Source organism: Acyrthosiphon pisum, chromosome A1 (genome assembly GCF_005508785.2).
Source record: "Acyrthosiphon pisum isolate AL4f chromosome A1, pea_aphid_22Mar2018_4r6ur, whole genome shotgun sequence".
Lineage (NCBI taxonomy): Eukaryota > Metazoa > Arthropoda > Insecta > Hemiptera > Aphididae > Acyrthosiphon > Acyrthosiphon pisum.
The window spans coordinates 169,949,336-169,968,968 of NC_042494.1; the positions used below are offsets into that span (position 1 = coordinate 169,949,336).

The 19,633-nt window shown below is 29.3% G+C and overlaps 2 protein-coding genes across 3 annotated transcripts; both read right to left on the reverse strand.

Moving 5' to 3' along the window:
- Positions 1-339: 339 nt before the first annotated feature.
- Positions 340-6,276, reverse strand: LOC100160972 (ring canal kelch homolog). 2 transcript variants are annotated; one of them, XM_016805467.2, is made up of 11 exons: positions 5,685-5,886; positions 3,708-3,865; positions 3,416-3,644; positions 3,159-3,334; positions 2,982-3,078; positions 1,910-2,063; positions 1,724-1,836; positions 1,364-1,663; positions 1,162-1,302; positions 854-1,097; positions 340-777 (listed from the first exon to the last, which is right to left on the reverse strand). In XM_016805467.2, the coding sequence occupies exons 2-11, from the start codon at positions 3,839-3,841 to the stop codon at positions 602-604; spliced, it is 1,764 nt and encodes a 587-aa protein (XP_016660956.1). In that variant the 5' UTR covers positions 3,842-3,865; positions 5,685-5,886; the 3' UTR covers positions 340-601. The 2 variants fall into 2 exon arrangements, with proteins under 2 accessions (XP_016660956.1, XP_016660955.1); XM_016805466.2 differs by having other exon boundaries at positions 341-777; positions 3,159-3,304; positions 5,685-6,276.
- Positions 6,277-8,543: 2,267 nt separating this feature from the next.
- LOC100162996 (UDP-N-acetylglucosamine--peptide N-acetylglucosaminyltransferase 110 kDa subunit-like) lies at positions 8,544-19,077 on the reverse strand. The gene is made up of 8 exons (XM_016805465.2): positions 18,792-19,077; positions 17,997-18,103; positions 17,284-17,366; positions 17,045-17,180; positions 16,953-16,971; positions 12,850-13,996; positions 9,828-10,688; positions 8,544-9,513 (listed from the first exon to the last, which is right to left on the reverse strand). Exons 2-8 carry the CDS (start codon positions 18,012-18,014, stop codon positions 8,547-8,549), a joined length of 3,231 nt encoding a protein of 1,076 aa, XP_016660954.1. The 5' UTR covers positions 18,015-18,103; positions 18,792-19,077; the 3' UTR covers positions 8,544-8,546.
- Positions 19,078-19,633: the final 556 nt, after the last annotated feature.

The following is a 19,633-nucleotide window of genomic DNA, read 5'->3' on the forward strand; positions in this document are numbered from 1 at the left end:
AAAATTTACTTTGACCCCCCAAAGTACCAACTAAATTCACTTTCCTATCAGAAAAAGTACTGTTGAAGAAAATCCAAGCACTTTTAGTGTCTAAAAGGTGATGACAGACACAAAATAAAAAATAAAAATAAAAAACAAAAAAAAAAACACATCATTGTAAAATCAATACATTCATCGTTCCACTCAGAATCTATAATCAAAATCTCATAATACGAGTCAAAATATTTTGAATATTTCATCATGTATATGAAATGATGAAATAAACATTTGGTACAAATTTCAAGTACCTTTTTAACGTGTACACACTACACACACAAAAAAAGAAAGAAATTAGTAAAAAATCAAAAAAATTATCATTCCATACTGAAACTAAAAGATATAATTTAAATAGTAGATTATAGATATAATTTTACTGATATACTGCAACATAATTAACTTTATAGCTTATTTTGTTTATTTGAAAATAGTCAGTATAAATTAAAAAAAAACATTCTTAACAAATAGGTCTTCAAAAAAGCAAAAATATTTAAAACACATGTCTTCATAATTTATACAAAAATATGTCATATTACTCTTAACAATGAATACCTCTGTAAGCTGATTAATGATAATGATGTGGTCTATCGACAACTACTCCACCATAAATTTGTACTCCATTTCTTGACAATCTTTCCAAGGTCCAAGTATTGGTCTTGGGGTTGTAAATTTCAACAGTATCAACAATAGATTCTTTTTCTCCGCCAAAAACATACAATAAACCATTTAATACGGCTACTCCTATAAGATAATGTAATTTAAATTCAATATATTTAAAAGTTAAAGCTAAAAAATATAATTGTCAGTCACCACTCACCAGGTAAAAATCGGCATATTTTCATTTCAGCTACAGAAGACCAAACTCCATCACTCGGTCTATAAACTTCAACACTTTTAAGATACTTTCCATCATAGCCACCAATAGCGTACATAAGACCATCCAAGACTCCTACACCAACACCTTGACGACACTCAGACATTTCTGCAACCGGAGTCCATATGTCAAGTGTGGGATCATAATATTCAACAGATTTCAAATTTTTACTATGATAACCTCCAACCTACACAATTTATGTAATGAAATGTAATACAAATTATAAGTAAATAAATAATATAATTATTCACTGCGTATAGACGATTATTGAGTACACCAACGCCCAATTTACGTCTATCAATTGTCATATTAGACACCATTCTCCATTTTTGGGTACTGACATCAAAAACCTCAACACTTTTTAAAGCACTGTTGCCGTCATATCCGCCAACCTAGAATTACAAATAATTTACACTTTTAATATAAAATAATTAAAATATTGGTTTAACTTACTGCATATATACAATCATCTAATGCACCAACTCCTAATTCTTTTCTACTAACTAACATGTCAACCATTGGAATCCAAGATGGTGATTGTAAAGATACATCAAGCATACTAACAGATTTAGAACTTGATACATTTACACCTCCCATAACAAACACAAATTGATCTCTTAATAAACCAAAACCAGCTAACCGACGATCATCATTTAACCCTGGTGCTTTCTCGCGTAGTTTGGTTGCTGGGTCATACCATTCTGTATAACACTTTGGCGATGTGTCAGACCGTTGATTGAACATTAGAATAACCTAATAGAATTATATGGACAAAATTATTGTGAAGATGAATTAATCAATTTGCAATCATACTTTTTTAAAACCATCAAACTGTCTAGGTTTAAACCTAATTTTTTTTGGAATCTTGAAATGCTGAACTGATTTTTGATGATTAAAATGTAATGCTTCGATAATATAATCTTTACCTAAAAAAATTATAATAATAATTCATAAAATATATAAATTTATAATGATGGCAAATTTAAGTAAATAACATACATTTAGGACTAATGTTTAGAAGAGGTTCTTTATATATATTAAATAATATATCAGGATCTAATAATGGCAAACGTACATGTTCCATTAATTTTGGCAAAATATCTATTCTATGATCTGAATCATGTTTTACCCATTTGATAACACATTCAAATACCTACAAAAACAAATATTTAAAACTAGATAAAAATATAATAATAGTTTGTTCAACCATTCAATAGTGTATAATTATCTCTTGATCTCAAATATATAATAGATCTTTAAGATCGTGGGTTCCTACTTTTTATAGTAAGCAAAGGAATATTAATTAATAATTATTATATTTTTATGGTATTAAACTATTAAATAATATATTTGTTATTTTTAAATACACAAAAATCACAATATAGACATGCAGTAGAAGGTTTAGGTGCTGCTTTTGCAACATTTTTTGGGCCTATTGACTAATCAATGTGGTCCGCGGAGGTGAAAATTATAGTCAATTAATTTCAGTCGGAGCCGAGCGCAAAACTTCATTATCATCAAGCAGAAACAATTGATTTGAACTATTTTAAAAAATGTTTTGAATATTTTAGAGCTATTTAATATTTATAGACATTTAAAATAAGACATGTTTTTGTTTATTTTCAACAACAGTCAATCAAATTATTTACTATGGTAATCAAGCTTTATTGATTTTATTGATTTTAGTTATGTAATTTAAAAATATTATTTGTAGGAACTTAAAACTTTAAAGTATATTGTTATATTGTTTGCACACAATGATCTTTTCATATGCAACTTTTTTGGAAAAATAATTAAAACTGCTCCAGAAATACAGTTTTACTAATGTCTAATAGTAAAATAAATTAGTTTATTAACAAAACCATAAAATATACTTGGTAATATTATTAAACCATTATCGCTCAGAATCATATTCGTTTACAATGATTTTATATAATTGAATTCAAATATAACATATCTGATACAGTGATCCCTGTAGAGTCTATACATCAACTGTACTGTACACTTGCCAACTTTCATAAGCCGATTTTCAATACAAAATATTAAAAATACAATTTTTTATTTTGCTTACTTTTTCTTCAAATGGAACAGCAAGGTCATTAGAGGAAATAAGCTTCACCAAATCTTCAGAAGATAAGGATAGAAATTCTTCGCCTTTAGCTACTTCTCTGGAAAAAATAATCATTATTTTTTATAATAAATTACCTACTTACTCTTGATATAGGGAATTAAATAATGTTTATCATACAAAAAATATTGTTTAATATATGCTTCAGATATTGACAACAATCCCGTACAGTTATGTAAGTCAGCAAACGCTCTGATACCAAGACAATTTGATTGATTCAGTTGTTTTTGTAAAAATTCAGCACATACACCATTTACATAATTTAACTGCAATACATTTGAAGCTGGTATTAACGCCTTAGAAATCAACAAAAATTTACATAAAATAATATGTTATTTGAAGTCTAGGTATATCAAATCAAATATTATTATCGGTACCTGCACATTTTCTTTTGTGACCATAATTTCTCCAGTATAAATGTAATCTACTAATAGCTGTAAAATGGTGGAATCTAATTCTCTTATAGTAACAAGATCTTTATTGCTCTCTTCAAAATTACTGAACATTGCACGGAAATATGGACTAGCTGCCATTAAAACATTTTTATGGCCAAACGTTGTACATCCATCATCTGTTTCAAATCTAACATCACATAAAACTTCATTTCTAAAAACAAAAATGTGTTACTGGTATTTATTTTGAATGAAGGTAAAATCACTATAAACATACCTGCGTAGAGACTGTAAATCTTCTAATATCCTTACAGAATGAGAGTCATTTCTAAAATTAGTTGATTCACATCCATTAGATTTCAGAACTTGCTTTAGATTATTTTCACAAGATGAAGCCTGAATGGTATCCATTTCTGTAACTGACGTGCCTAACACCTTAAAATATATTTTAAAAATTGTGATTAATTTTAATTATCATCATTGTGTAGTCAACTTAGTACTAAATTTAGGTGCTTTAGATTTAGACAGGGTAAAAAACAACATAATGCTGATGTTAAGAAATTATTAGTCAGATTTATTAAAATATTAATGAAATAAAATAAGTATATAGAATAGGTATGTACTTATTTTCTTACTTACTACAGTTGAATTCAAATCAATGCAGTAATCAACAATACCGGACAACAAGAGTTCTAGACAAAGGTATGGTATTGAAATATTTGAAATATGGGAATATACAATATACCTAATCAAGGTTGGTAAGGACAACTGGGATAAATTAAGTCAGAAGTAGTGAGGTAAGTGTTTTATTTGTGCTGTTATTATAAAGATTCAGGTTGTACTTAATAAAATGACATCGTTTGATTACAGTTTCTGAGCTTTATTTTAAATTATAAAAAAGACAGATATCAGACACAACATTTTAATAGAAAAGAAAACATTTTAGTAATCAATAACAGATTGATATATGAACTTAAAAACGACACTACGTTGTAACTTATAACATTGACAACTGCGTGTCAGCGACAGAACATGATAGTGTGTGGGTACAGTCGTACCACATTTAACATAATAAGAATAATAATAATACATTATATCACGGTAAGAATGTAAGGTAGGAATTGTATGTTAATCGTAATAAGTTGATTATATCTAAATTTATCCAACGCTCATGTACTGTATGTTGTGCATATTGTATTTTGTTGTTTTTATTATGAATGCTAATAATAATATATTATTATAACACAAAAGTTGGTTATACTCATTACTCACGAAGGCTAGACAGTAGACATTAGAATATATCCTAGCATTGACTAAAGAATAATGTTATGAATTTCGCCTTCACATTGTCAACTTGTTATAATTCCTGCTCTACCTGTTTTCCTAGAAAGTCAAAGTTTCCCCAGATGTGGCTGGGATGACGTGTCTAAACTACTTACCATATTAAGTTCTACATTGGGTAAACGGGTAGAGCAGGAATTTTAAAACGCTGGGCACAGGAAATAGGAATTGAGTTACTTATATAAGCGCGAAAAAAAAAATCCAGTTGGGAGGGGGGTAATGTTCATACAATTTGGTTCAACCTACAATTTTCTTCACAACCATACTAAACTTCATAAATCCATACAGTAACTCAAATAATTGAATGTTTTTGAAGACATGTAAAGGCGTGTAAAAATAAGTTTTTTAAGATATATAAAAGACACATTTGTATAGAATATATTTGTCTCGATATTTGTTTATGTCGACAGCATACAACACAAGCAATCATAGTATATACATTACATCCGCTGGTAGAAATTATCATACAACACGTGTACCTACCTGAAACCTTTTTATTTTTATTTTTACAAGATACCTATTTACAATCCATTCAGAGAACAATAAGCAAATTAGATAAGAGTAATAAAAAACATGAGTAATAATATGACGAAAGAAGCTACCCAATCGAGCACCCAATGGTGACACTACCTATTTTGTTTAGAGTTTAGTAGGAGGATTTGATCTAGGATTCAAGCATCTAGCAGGTCACGACACAAATTACGTTTGAGACGTCTGACGGGGTTACCCGGAATAGAAGGGACTGCTAGATTTTTTATTAGAGGGTTAGGATGATTAAGTAACCTACTGTGAAACCGCTTATAGTAGAGTTTTGCTTCCCAAAAACTTTTAACTACCTACCTATAATTTTTTTTGTATAATTGCAAATGTTTATGATTTAGACGAATTTTGTCAAAACTTTACGAAACCTTACCTGTAGTCTCGTCCCCGTCGGTACGTGGTATGTCGCGGCAGATGTGTTGGCGTAGGTCGTAGGAGCAGCGATTCTCAGCGTGCCGTCGATGGCGGATTTGGCGGACGGTAGTGCGATACACGTGTACACGGTGAGTGATAAGTGACTAATGTTGAACTGCGAATTGAGTAACTGACAAGTGACAAATGTTGAACTGCGAATCGATTAACCGACAAGTGACAACAGTGACCACGCCACCACGAATCACGACAACGAAACAAAAAGCTTGTCCCGTGTGACGGGTGTGGGTTACTCAATATAGTGTAGCCTCAAATTCGTGTAGTTTTCGACTTCTGTGCGGCCATAGGGACAGATAACTGAACATTTAGAGGCTAGAGAAATGCCAGCGCGTGCTCGTCGGTGCATAAAAGACATGACAAAATAGATTAAAGTTTTGTAATCGATATTATAATCGTAATCGATAATTTATTCTAATCGGTTGTAATCGATTGTAATCTATTGTATTATTACTCTACTCGTTCAATACTTCAATCATTGTTCTATGCTATTGTGATCTACACGCCAACCCACGAAACGCGCAAGCCTAACCTAATATGTTTTTTGTCTTGATGGTATACGCGATTTCTGTTCATCATATTATTATTATTATTATTAATTTTATGTACATATAATAATTACCATAAAACAATTACCCATTTGTATGGATATTATAATATTATTACCTATTTATTTTTATTATTTGACAATAATATCAATATCACCGTACACTGCGAATCTGCAAAGACGTCGCACTGTCGAAGCCGTATCGCACGCGCACACCGACGCCGGCGCATACTTACACCACAGAATAGATGACATTTCGTCTATTCTGTGCTTACAACGGTACATCTCGTACCAGTGGTCACGTTTTTCGATACGCAATTGATTGTTGAAGTGTTGTACCGTCGCCATTAGCCAACCGCCGAATCTGCCTCCGACGCTGAGAACTGATCCTCCTACGCAGAACACCGACACCGCTGCCGCCTTAACATGAAGCGTAGGCACACCCGACAAAGTAAGCATTTTCACAAAATCGCAAACTTTGGAATTAGAAATTCATGGTTACGTATGCCCTCTGCAAAAGATGACCACTTGTGCCGGACCCATAGAGTAAAACAGACAACAAGAAGACTTTAAAATAATATTTAACTCTGGTTTTTAGGTCGGAAACACTTTTATTATAATATTAAAACAAACATAAATTGGCAAATTTAGATTGCCTAGCCCCTACAATGATGTATCACACGCATGATCGTCGTACCTACGTCCTCGCCGAATCACTCAGTGACAACGGGACTGCGTGTACGGCGGTGTTATAAAGGAGAATATTTTTGCTACCTCAGCACATCTTGCTTCATTGGCCTGAACTATATTAATACCTAAATTGCTAAATTAATTTCTACCTATATTATGTGTACATTAAATAATATTACAGTGACGACTGTAAACAATGTACAACACTCATAAGTAGTTTTACAAATGAAATATTCTGACAAAGAATATTTTACCTAGTTGTTTTGTTATAATTTATGAGTTATGGAAATAACTAAAAGAGTGTTATTGTATTTTGTACTCACAAAATGCCATTTTTAAATGCAATTTTTTTGGCAAAAATAAATTCAGCCTACTAATGTCTAAAAATAACGAATTACTTTAATCACAATAATATCATAAGATATACTTAGTAATATTATAGGCTGACCGCCTTCGCTCAGATTCGTTTATCGAAAACTGCAATGTTACATTACAAGCAGTAATATTTTCCTAATATAATCGTACGCATAGGCGTGTTCAAACTTTGATGGCTGAAGGGACACAACAAATTTTTAAATTGTGAGACCTATTTTTTTTTTTTTTTTTTTGAGACATGGAGAAACATTCATTTTTTGTGTTACAAAATTCACAATGGTATGAATATTTTTTGATCAAAAAGTATAACCATTGTCAAAACAATAAAAATACTTCTTTCCCATCCATTATACAAGGTAAACAACATACAAATTATAAAATTGTTAACTAATCAGTAATAAATAATTTGAGTTTCTGACAAAATTTAAATAATTTTAACAAGTCGTAAAATATCTGAACACATTTTTGAAATGATAATCAGTAACACGGTCTTAGAAGATCTTAATATGTGATCAGTAATATTGGATATTTTCAGCTGATTAAACAATATTATCACTGGTTAGATAAAATTGTATTTAACACAGCCATATATCTATATATAGATTCATTGCATGTTATGTACTCGTAGCTATAAAGAATTGATGAACATAATATTATAATTTATAATGATCATATAATCACTAATTAATAAATGTGTAACTAAAAAAATTACAATTAATCAAAATCTATAGGTACTTCAGGGTACACACAACTTTTTTTTTATCCTGGCATGATACTAATGTAAAATGGCATCATGAGTACCACTCTTCTCTAAGTAGTATAATATATAATATGAAATATGGTATATGCAATATGCAACAGTATGAGTACCTATATATTGTAGAATACTATTTAATTTATGGATTAATTGTTATAACTGAAAGTTGAATTATTATTGGTTATTTATTTTCAACATTTTAATTAATGATATTGTTCTCATTAGTCTAAAAAAATATAAGACTATACAAAGTATGTAGACAATTTATAAATAACAAAAATTGAATGATACACTTTATGAGTAATAACATGTGAAACAATGAAACATAAAAACTAAATAAATAAAAATAATAAATGTTTATAAACTAAAAGCATTATGAGAAAAAAAAATTACATTTTTAATAAAATTTAATTATTTTTCATAAAATATATACATTTCTACATGCCCAATTTAGGTTTTGTCAGAGAGATAACTTTCAAGATTAAAATAACTTCTGTAACATAACAATTTATATTAAACAGATGGCTTACCATTTTTAAATCCCAAATATTTTTTCTCATTTTTTCCAAGGAGCATTTGTTTAACCCCAATTCTATTGCAATATCAATATAGTTTTCTTCATTTTGAGCAATAGTATCAGTAATTCCTAAAGTAGTCAATTGTGAGGTCGTTACACGAGATGCATATGTATCTCCCGGTAATGTTATTACTGGAACTCCTGCCCATAATGCATCCAAACATGCTATGTGTCCATTGTATAAATGTGTATCCAAATATATATCGGCCAACTGGATTCGGTTCAGATGTTGATATTTAGGAATAAAGTCAGCAAAAATGATGCGTGATGTATCAAAGTTTAAAACATCAGCAAATGTTCTTAAGTTATTTTCAGCAACATCATTCAAATGTAGAAGCCATAGTACAGACTTAGGAACATTATTTAAAATAGTTATCCACATACGTAAAGTAAATGGGTCTATTTTATACAGTTTACTAAAATTACAGAAAACGACAACATTTTCTGGCAAGTTGAAAGTCGATCTTTCCAGTTCTTCATCAAAACATAAGCGTTGTTGTAAATTAGAAAACTTCTGTTTGTGGTCGCCAATAAAAATAGTATGATTTGTAAAATTCAATTGTTCAGTATATACATTTTGATGTTCTGGAGGAGAACAAATACGATCTGTAATGAAGTAATCCATGAACGTTGTACCACTGGTACAAAGATAACCAAACCATGAAACTTGAACTGGGGCCGGTCTCAAAGCAAATATTTCAGTTTGGGCACCCTTTGTATAACCACTCATGTCAACCAATACATGGATTCCGTCACTATTAATAACTTTAGCAGCATCGACAAATTTGAGTTGTGACAAATCTTTATGGTGTTCAGAGTTATTCAACCTGAAATAAAAAAATGATATTACATAATTTATATTAAAATCAAATAATAATGAGTGACTGATAAAATGTTTGAGTAAAACACACAATAAAAATACAAGTTAACAATGTGCTTTTAAAGAATTTAGTAAATTGATATGTTAAATTACAAAGTATTCATTTCTAAGAAAACAGAAAATACATGATAAGAAAATCATTGTTTTTAACAATTTTTTTCTCATTAAATAATAAATGTAGTACCTAATTTATTAAAAATGTTTATAAGTTATACACACTTTTACTTTTATTTATAAAAATAATTTAAATAAAATATTTACCAAGATGGAGTATTGTCATTTGAAGATATAGAATAACAAATAACATCTACTTGTTGGTTTTTGCATATACTGGTTAATGTTTCCATAATGGACGTTATTGGATGTTTACCAAAATTGGTTGATACAAAACCAATCTTTATATTTCCATTGAAAACTGTTGGATGAACAAATTGTAGAGGTTCTTTTATTGATTTGTTCAATTTTTGAACACACTGTTTTGCAAACTTAGAAGCAATTTTAGTTAGTTCTTCTAACGATAGAGGAAACATCAATGCATCGTGAGGTAATAAGGACAACACGTCATCATCATTCAGTTGTTCATTAATAATTTCTTGTAATTTTTTTACATGTGCATCATAGTCTGACCAATCACACACTTTTTGTAAACAGTTTACTAAATGACAAAATACATCTGGATGATCTGGTTGTAATTTTAATGCGGATTCGTAAGCACGAATTGCTTCAATGAAATTATCACTGTCCTTTAGTATAGAACCAACCGAAATGTAAGCTTCTAAACATTGTGGATCATGCTGAATTGCCATGTAAAATGAATGTAATGCATCTTTACTCATATTTAACTCTTTATATATATTTCCAATTTGTAGATAAATATCAACAGATGTATTGTCATATTTTAGAGCTATTTTATAATGTGTTATAGCCTTTAGAAGATTTATTTTTTGTTTGAACAAAATATCGGCCAAATTCAAATGAGCATTTAAATTGGATGGTTTTAAACTGATTGTCATTTTGTAATATTCTATGGCTTTTTCAAAAAGGTCTTGTTCATCAAAAATTACTGCCATATCACAATAGGCATCGGCCAAATTCGGCATTATTTCTATTGCATGTTTGTATCTGTTGAAAAATCAATGATATAATTATTACTATTTGTACCAAATGTGTCCATTTCACAAGTTATAATTTAAGTAGCAAGTACTTTGGGTATATTATGGGAAACAGAAATTAATAACAAAGAATGTAAGAAAATAACAATATCTTAAACTGAAGTCTAAAAATGAACAGTTGTAATATACTAATACAGTTTACTCCCGATTATCTGTGGAATAGGGTGGCAGGAAATCCACGGATAAACAAATTCCGCGGATAATCCGCAAAATTAAATTTTATAATAAAAACTAAATTGGAAATTGAAATTGAAAATTATTATTACTTATGTATTATTAAAAAAGATACACATGTATGTACAATGAATGTATGTACATGTACAATGAAAAATTAATAAAAATAATAAATTATTTATGTGCAAAAAAATCAGTCACAAGTTGTTGTTTGAAAACTCTTCTTTTTAACTTGTGATTGAAGTTTTTTTAATAACATTTTGTCATACAGAGTTGTATCGTCTTGTTCTTCTAGATATTTAATGATCCCGTCTATATGTTTTAGAGCTGCTTCATGGCTCACTTGCTTTACGTCATTTACTTCATCGTTTTCTTCTTCTTCACCTTTACTTTCCGAAACTGTACCTAATGCTCCACTTACTATCTGTTCATCACTAAGACGCTCAAATCCTGGATCATTGGCATCACAATTTATCCACACATTAATGTTTTCTTCGTCAACATTCTCTCCTCCAGTAAGAGATTTAGAAAAATTAGCCAAATCAAAAGCAGAGACTTCTTCTTCTTCCTCCCCTATCAAAGTATTTTCCACACTCAGTAAAATTTTTTTTTATACATATAGGTATGTAAACGATTCCATGGAAGACAACGGATAATCGAGAGTAAACTGTACTAACGTTATTAAGGGGCCTCGCTACAGTCATTATTTAAGGGGCAGTATTTAGGCAATTTCTAATCTTGTCATAGCCGCTCGGGATCTATGTGTTAGTTGTAAATGATTATTAGTGTGAGTGAAATTAAATGCGGATATCCTCTCTCATACACGCATGCACATGTCAATAACTCAATAACTCAATTTTACTACACAAATTTTACAAAAACATACATTATGTTTTGACAAAATTGAAGTTAGTTAACGTTGTCTGATATTGATTCTGAAAAAATATTTGAATTCAGCAAAAAAATGCCTGTAAATCGTACAAAACATTTTCCGTTTTTAATATTAATTTTAATTTTAATTATGATTCGAAAAAGTTGATATTTTCAAGTCACAAATCACAATAATATAAAATTTAGCTTTTACAAAGTGCTTCGTAGGGTGTTCGCAATTTTCTGGTGAGTTCCAATTTTCTTTCAGAATCAATATCTGATAGCGTTAACTAATTTTAATTTTGAAAATACTTTAGGTCTTTTCAGCTAAAATTAACGGCAGTAGCGAGGCACATTAAATTCAAAAACAAAAATTACAGAAGTTGGTCAATCACATAATTTATGATTAAATTGGAATTTTTTTTAATTGTGACTAACTTAAAATAATTTATCAAAGAAAAGATACACAACACATATTTTCAAGTTTAAGCATATTATTAAATGGTAAATGTAAACAGGCGTGGACTGGTGATACTGGGATGCTACAGCATCCCTTTCCCTAAAATATATTTGCCCAATATTATTTATTATATATTTAAAGACTCTAACCTAATGAACAGCAGATCGTTACCAACTTACGATTATTAGTAATCTATAATATTGTACAATTTTGATTGAAAGTTTGTTGTGACTTGGTAATTTACGTTTTTAACGTAAACTCAATATTTTTTTAAAACAAAATAAAATATATCAATATTTTATAAATAATCTACATGTTTTAAATTTGCCCCAACCATTTTTCTTGTTTGCCCTTTAAATTGTGTAGCATCCCCTACCCTATTTTACCAGTCCGCATCTGAATGTAAATATTTTAAATGTTTAAATTTAAAGTAACATATATACCTATTATAATACATAATATTATGTTTCTTATTGTAACTTATACATATATATATTTTTAAACTCATAGAAGTAAAAGAAAATTAAAACTTTACCAATTTAAGGAGTATTTAAAGAATATTTAAAAGGCCTATTTTAAACTTAAAATTGTGTTGATTAATTATTACCTTGTAAGAGCCAAATCCCAATGTCCCAAATTATACATAGTCAGGCCCATTTTCCAATGAGCAATTGCATTTCCTGGGTTCAAAAGTATCGCACAACAGAAAGCATTTCTTGCATTTTCTTGATCATCACTTTCTAAGTACAAATCTCCCATTGACATACAAGTATCAGATGCATTTTGATAATCATTAACTTTACGGAGTGCAACAAAAAGATTTTTGTACAGGTCTATTCTTTCCGGATTTAAATGGATACATTTTTTAAAATATATTGCAGCTTCTTGATAATTTTTTATTTTGTGTAAACATATCATGGCCAGTTCTAAATTCAAATTAAAGTTTTCAGGTTGAAGTTTCAAACACTTTTTGTATATTTCAACACACAATACCATATTTTCAACATAACAGTATGTAACAGCTAATTTTTTTAAAACTGTCACATTTTCTGGTTCTAATACTATTGCATTCCAAAATGCATTAGCTGCATTTTGGTACTCTGAAATTTTTAGATGAGTCATTCCCAAATAAAAATGAGCATTCATTAGATCAGGATTTATTTCTAAAACTTGTTTATATTTAGAAATTGCTTTTTCAAATTTACCGCTCTTATAATAAACATATGCTAAATTGTTTAGAGTTTCGGGACATTCTATTGCACAGTTGTGAGCAATCTTAAATTGCTCTTTAGCATCTTTTATTTTGTTTAATTTTAATAGCAGTTTTCCGTACTTATTACGTACTTTATATAATTTGGGTTCTATACTTAAAACACGTACATAAGCGAAATCAGCTGTGACCAAGTCATTTGTTTCAAATAAAAAATCGGCATAATTTGTCCATGCATCCACACAATAGGGTTTTAATGCACATACTTCATAAAGGTATTGAAGTGCTAAATAATTTTCTGATTTTTTCATGTAAACTAAAGCAAAGTTACTTAAAACTTCGGAACATTTGGGATTAATTTGTTTTGCTTTTTCTAAACAATTAATACATTCTTCATAATTTCCACAGTCGAAAAATGATTTGGCATTAAGCAATAAAACATTTAAATCTGTCGGTTTATGTATAAATAATTCTTCACATATTTTTTGAGTACTAATAAAATTTCCATTTTGAAGTTCCGATTTTGCAGATTTTAGAAGATTATCTAAAATTAAATATATATATATTATATTATAAACAATTTTGAACATTAAACACTAATTAATATTTCAGTAAATAAATTGGTATAATAACAATTAGATTCAGATAGAGTATTATTCTATGACAAAATGCGACAGAACACAAAAACCCCCATGCTTTTTTTCTCAGAACTCCTAGCCACTATTAGAAAATGCCAAAAATAATGTGAGATATGAATTGTTTCATTGTGTTAAATGAAATTTCATTTGACTTTGACTTTTTATTTAAAAAAAAAACCATTAAAAATAAGTTTTTTCGTAGTTGAACAAGTTATTTCAAATTTCAGTTACTATTTTAATAAGTCTGCAACCTTTGAATATAGCGTTTCATATAGACAACAAAGTATAAATTTGTAAGCAAGTATGTTTAAGCAAAAGTTTACTAACTAGTAAATTAAAAAAATATTGAGATGGATGTTGCAATTTACATAAAAACAGAATCATTGTTAGAAACGTACAGCAAAATACGAGGAAATTAGATTTAAAATAATCTATATATATAAAAATGGACACAAAATGTATAACAATTCATCAATTGAGAACGGCTGGTCCGATTTGGCTCAACTTTTTTTAACTGCCAGGAGAAAGTTTTTACGAAATAAAATTTTAGGAAAATCCACCGGAAAGGTAGGAAATCTCAAATCTGTATGTCAAAAATACAACAGTGGCGCAACAGTGCATTATATTATATTGGTTGCTAATGGTTAATCGGGCATGTTTGTTGATTTCATAAAATATAAAAATGAATCGCAGAATGTGTTGCTAAGCGCAATAATTCTACTGTACGTGTGTGGTGACTGAACTCCTCCTAAATGGTTAGACCGATTTGAATGAATTTTTTTGTATACGTTTGCGTTTATTCATCTGATTTTAGTACGTATAGATTAGGTTAGGATTTTGTATTAATTGATTATATCAATCCACCATAGGTAGAATACAACAAACTTGGTATAACTTTGATACTTTAGAGTTAAATCATACACTAACGTACATACAGCACGGGGTCCGCGATCTACCGCAGGTAGATTGCCTACCTGATAATGTATTGCTGCGAATCAAAATTTTTATTCAGGGCAACAGAAAATTTAAGATTAATTTTGAAACTATACACCGAATATTAAATAACGAATTGAACAAAGTTTGAGTCACATATAGTTGGTACACTTAATGGGCAACGAAGTACACGGGTTCAGCTAGTATATTAGTTTTATTGACTAATATTGAACGTTTATTATTTGTATTTGTTATATTGGTTATAACGTGTGAAATAGTATATTGTAATCATAATAGATAATTCATAACTTTCCATGTGTAATATAGTGATTTATATAAAAAATAAATAATAATTTGAATTGCTGAAGTTGTGTTACAAAAATATGTTATTAATGGTTTTGGTAGTTTGTGTAGACATTTGTCTGTGGAGGATTAGTTAGATAAGTACCTATACATAATTTTAGAATCTTTATAATTTAAGTGTAGTTGTGCGGTTGTGCCTATGCTTTTTGGTGGACAGAGAATAATTTGAGGTTAATGAATATTCAATGTGTAACTTAAAAATATTTTGATTTGTTTTTAACTGTTTATGGACATTTTCAGTTTCAACAATGAACAAATAAACCAAAAATCTTAAAATAGAAAATTTATTATTAATTTATATAATTTCCTTTGAAATATGTCAGTGCTCAATTATCTAACATAACACGATGCAGCAGTCTGATACCATTAGAATTAGTACAGCTATAACAGTAATGCCATAAAATGAAATGCTTCATATTACTGTTACATCAGTCATGCTACCTAACATCAAAATTGTAAATTACTACTATAGCAGTAGTGTCCATCAATGTGTTAAGTAAAATAAGCGATCTATTATTATAATAATTTTTTATTCTTTAGTTTTTAAGTTTCATTAAATTTATAAATATGTATTGGAATCACTTATTCTTTTTATGTAATAATATGTTATGGCAATTTAAAATGATAAATTGATGTAACCGCCAACAATTATGCTTACGTTTTATCAAATTTCCTTAAATGCCGTTTACATCTTTTAATTGAAATTTATACCCAATGTTTTCATTCACTTTTCGATCACATGTTAAAACATTGAATTTTGCAAGGCTGGGTTAGTTAATGATATTTTTTAACTGAGTTAAGTATTTTTTTTTTTCAATTAAATTAAAAGTTAAGTCAAAAGACATTTTTAATACATCAATTATAATTAAATTAAGTTAATGAATACTGTTAACTTAACTTAACTTCAATTAATAAGTTGATTTAATAATTAAAAAAACAATTGCATTTATGATTTATTATTTAATAAAATAAGTGATAATCACTTGAATATTAATCATCATTCATAGGTATATTACTATTCAAACAATCTATGATAATCATTATTTTACTAATAAAAAATAATTAAAAACTAATGATCATTGATTATAAATACTAGTATTTATAATCAATGCTAATGAGTAGAGTTCGGATTTAAATGAATTTGCATATTTGTACTAAGTGTATGCACGTCTAGGGGGTTATAAAATGTCCGCAGTTCATCTCACACTTAACTTAAACACCAAATTTTATATTGCATATTTTGCATATTTAGAGGATTATTACATATTTTAATTTAAGAAAAATATATTTTAGTAATTTTAAAAGAGAAAAAATCGTTGACAAGGTCTCTTACAAGAATATTCTTAAAATATTGACATTTTTGCAACACTTTGTGAGATCGGAGCATATATAGATAATATTATATTAACAATAAATCACATACACCCGCATTTCGACATTATATTTTGTTAAACCCAAAAACTAATCCAGTAGCAGTTTAGAAAAATAATAGTCGTTCGGTCGTAGTTTATGCATGCTCATCTTATTATAACGTAGTAATAGATAGTACTGATAATAAGAACTTACCCAAGCGTTCACTATATATCTAAAAAAAAAATATACATAATTATATAAATATTAAATATAATCTGAAAATGTTGAATGTTATTAGTTTGTACCTCTATAGCTCCATAAAGCAGCGTTAAAGTATCGCCTGACAATTTTATTAAGCTGGCTTTACCAAGGGTTGCTCCAGCCAAATCCTTTAATTTGGTAAATCCTAATTTGTTAAATTCGTTGGAGATATTTTGAAATCTTAAAAAAAAAAAAAATAATTCATTATTAAATATGCACACATATAACATTTGAGATCTTTACCTATACATGGTAATATTAATAATAATTGTAAATTATTTACTTTAAAGGGTCATTTTCTGATAAGATCTCTGTAATAACTGAGATCGGTGCTTCAGAGTCTAAATATTTTGAACAAAATACATCCTGTAAGTATTAAAATAATTATTAATTGATTAATAAATTTAATATATATTTATTATTAATAATTATATTTATAATTGTTCAAGAGTTTAACAGGTTTATCAAAAATTTTAAAAAGAAATAACATCTATGATTATGCTTTATAAAAGTGGCATTTTATACAACTGTCTCCTTTAATAGGACCCCACACAAACTGTTTGCCATAAGTGTAAGTTACATGGCAAAATAATATTCATGAGCTCATATTTGGCTTCATTAATCTGCTGTTATGTGCTTATAATATTAAGACAATAAAAAAGGGTGTAGTGTCCTCTTAATTGTAAACATACTGCAAATATTGGCATAACAAATATACCACAGCTATTTGTATTCCCCCTGTTTCCCACTTTAACGTAAGATTTATGAGATTCCTAATAAAGAATGTCATCCCAGCATCTGAAAGTCCCAATAATTAATACATAATATAATAGGAGTTTAGAAGGATAAAAATATACAAGATGAATCTATTTATCATTAAAATGCCTTAGCATAATGACTTATCAATACAGTAATTAGAGCCTTTATTATCATAGTTCAAATCATAGTTCGTACAAATATATAATTATATTGTTGAATAATTAATATATTACTTACAAATGATAATGAATTCATAGTTTAAAATATTGTACAGATGTGATTTTTCAAATAAAGACAGAAGACAATGATCCACATAAACTTATGACCAGACTGTAGTCAATCAACTGCAAGAATAAAATATATAATGTAATACATATCTAGGTACATTAGGATGAATATAATATAAATATATTTACATATGTAGTAAATAATAATAAAATGTGCGTGTTGTATTATTGTGTTTTTAATAATTCCTTTTTCTATCTTGGAGGGAGTGTTTAGAAAAAACATACAAAATATAATATGATGATATAATGTTAATAAAGCGAACAGTAAACAATCACAACAGTGTCAGGCGCTTTATAAGCTAATCGTTTGTTTCTAAACAGGAATTATATAAAATAAAGACTTACAATGGCAACCTAGTCACTTGATGTATTATAGATTATATCGATTTAGAAGTATGGTAAATAGTTGTCTCCAGTCGTGGTAAAAACACAATATAAAGTAGGTACAGCCACAAGCCGCACTCTGGAGAACCTATATAACATTCTCTAACATGGCTAAGCACACCGATGTGTTCTCAACTTGATTCTGCGCTACGTCGTCTGCTTATTGTTGGTATAATTGTCCTCATCACAAAGCGCAGATATGTGTACGTCATAATTAAACATAAAATATATGTATAGTCATAACTATAGGCACCTACCCAATAATAAAAACATGCATGCATGGACGATATTTCGTCCAAGTTGAGATTATAACAGTGTATTAAGCCATTTCTTCTGGCACACACTACTTATAGGTACTCACTATATGACACCAACGGGGTGGTGGTGATCGATCCACAGATGGCGTCAAAACTTTATGCACTCCACACAGAATGGTTTAAAGGCATTCCAGTTGCAGACGCACAGAACGGACTACGGTCCCAGACTCTAGTCCTCCAGTCGGCTATAAAGTATAAACCGCTTAAAGTCTAGAGAATTGAACAGGCAAGGAGACAAAGAAAAATGTTAAACTTGAGAGCGTAGGAATAATATTATAAAAATATTTTAAATTACACGTCGCAAATTCACAAGTGAATAAAATATAGGTTAGGTATAGAAAACGTATATAATAATATAATAACGGTAGAGCGGTATAAACAACGAACCGGGATCTAGTTTCCACTATACACAGAGTACCAGGTATCGCGGTTAAACGTGTGGTAACTTAACCAACCAATCACGGCAAAGGATTTGTACACACACGTACGTGTACATTGGAAACCGCCTATAGACCATAGATAAGGCAATATAGAAGCGAAACTCGATCAGCTGATTGGGGTCTTGGTTAACTATTGTTCTATGCTATGATCTGATGTCTGAACCTACGAAAAACATGAAAACGGTTCCACGCACTAAATATGATGTTATACCCAGTGCCGCATTTAGCATTTAGACATTTTGCGCCCCGGTGCAAAAAAAAAATTGGCGCCCCCTAAGCTCCGGTGAAAAAAATTGCTCCCCCCTAAGGGGCCTACCCACGGAAAATATGGAAGATAGATCCTCATTAACCTTTTAGATTTTGAGCACAGAAAAGAATATTTGTTTTACAATGTGTGCTTTTTTTACAAATATTGTTTATTAATCGCTTGATCCTCTCTCCGCAAA

Coding starts and splice junctions, on each gene's coding strand:
- LOC100162996 (XM_016805465.2), bottom strand. Junction 17,181..17,283: donor TCAGAAAATGACCCTTTAAA/GTAAATAATTTA, acceptor TTTTTTTTTAAG/ATTTCAAAATATCTCCAACG. Junction 9,514..9,827: donor AATGACAATACTCCATCTTG/GTAAATATTTTA, acceptor TTTTTATTTCAG/GTTGAATAACTCTGAACACC.
- LOC100160972 (XM_016805467.2), bottom strand. CDS start 3,841: ATGGATACCATTCAGGCTTCATCTTGTGAAAATAATCTAAAGCAAGTT. Junction 2,064..2,981: donor CTGTTCCATTTGAAGAAAAA/GTAAGCAAAATA, acceptor TTGTTTTTGTAG/GTATTTGAATGTGTTATCAA. Junction 778..853: donor AATATGCCGATTTTTACCTG/GTGAGTGGTGAC, acceptor ATTATCTTATAG/GAGTAGCCGTATTAAATGGT.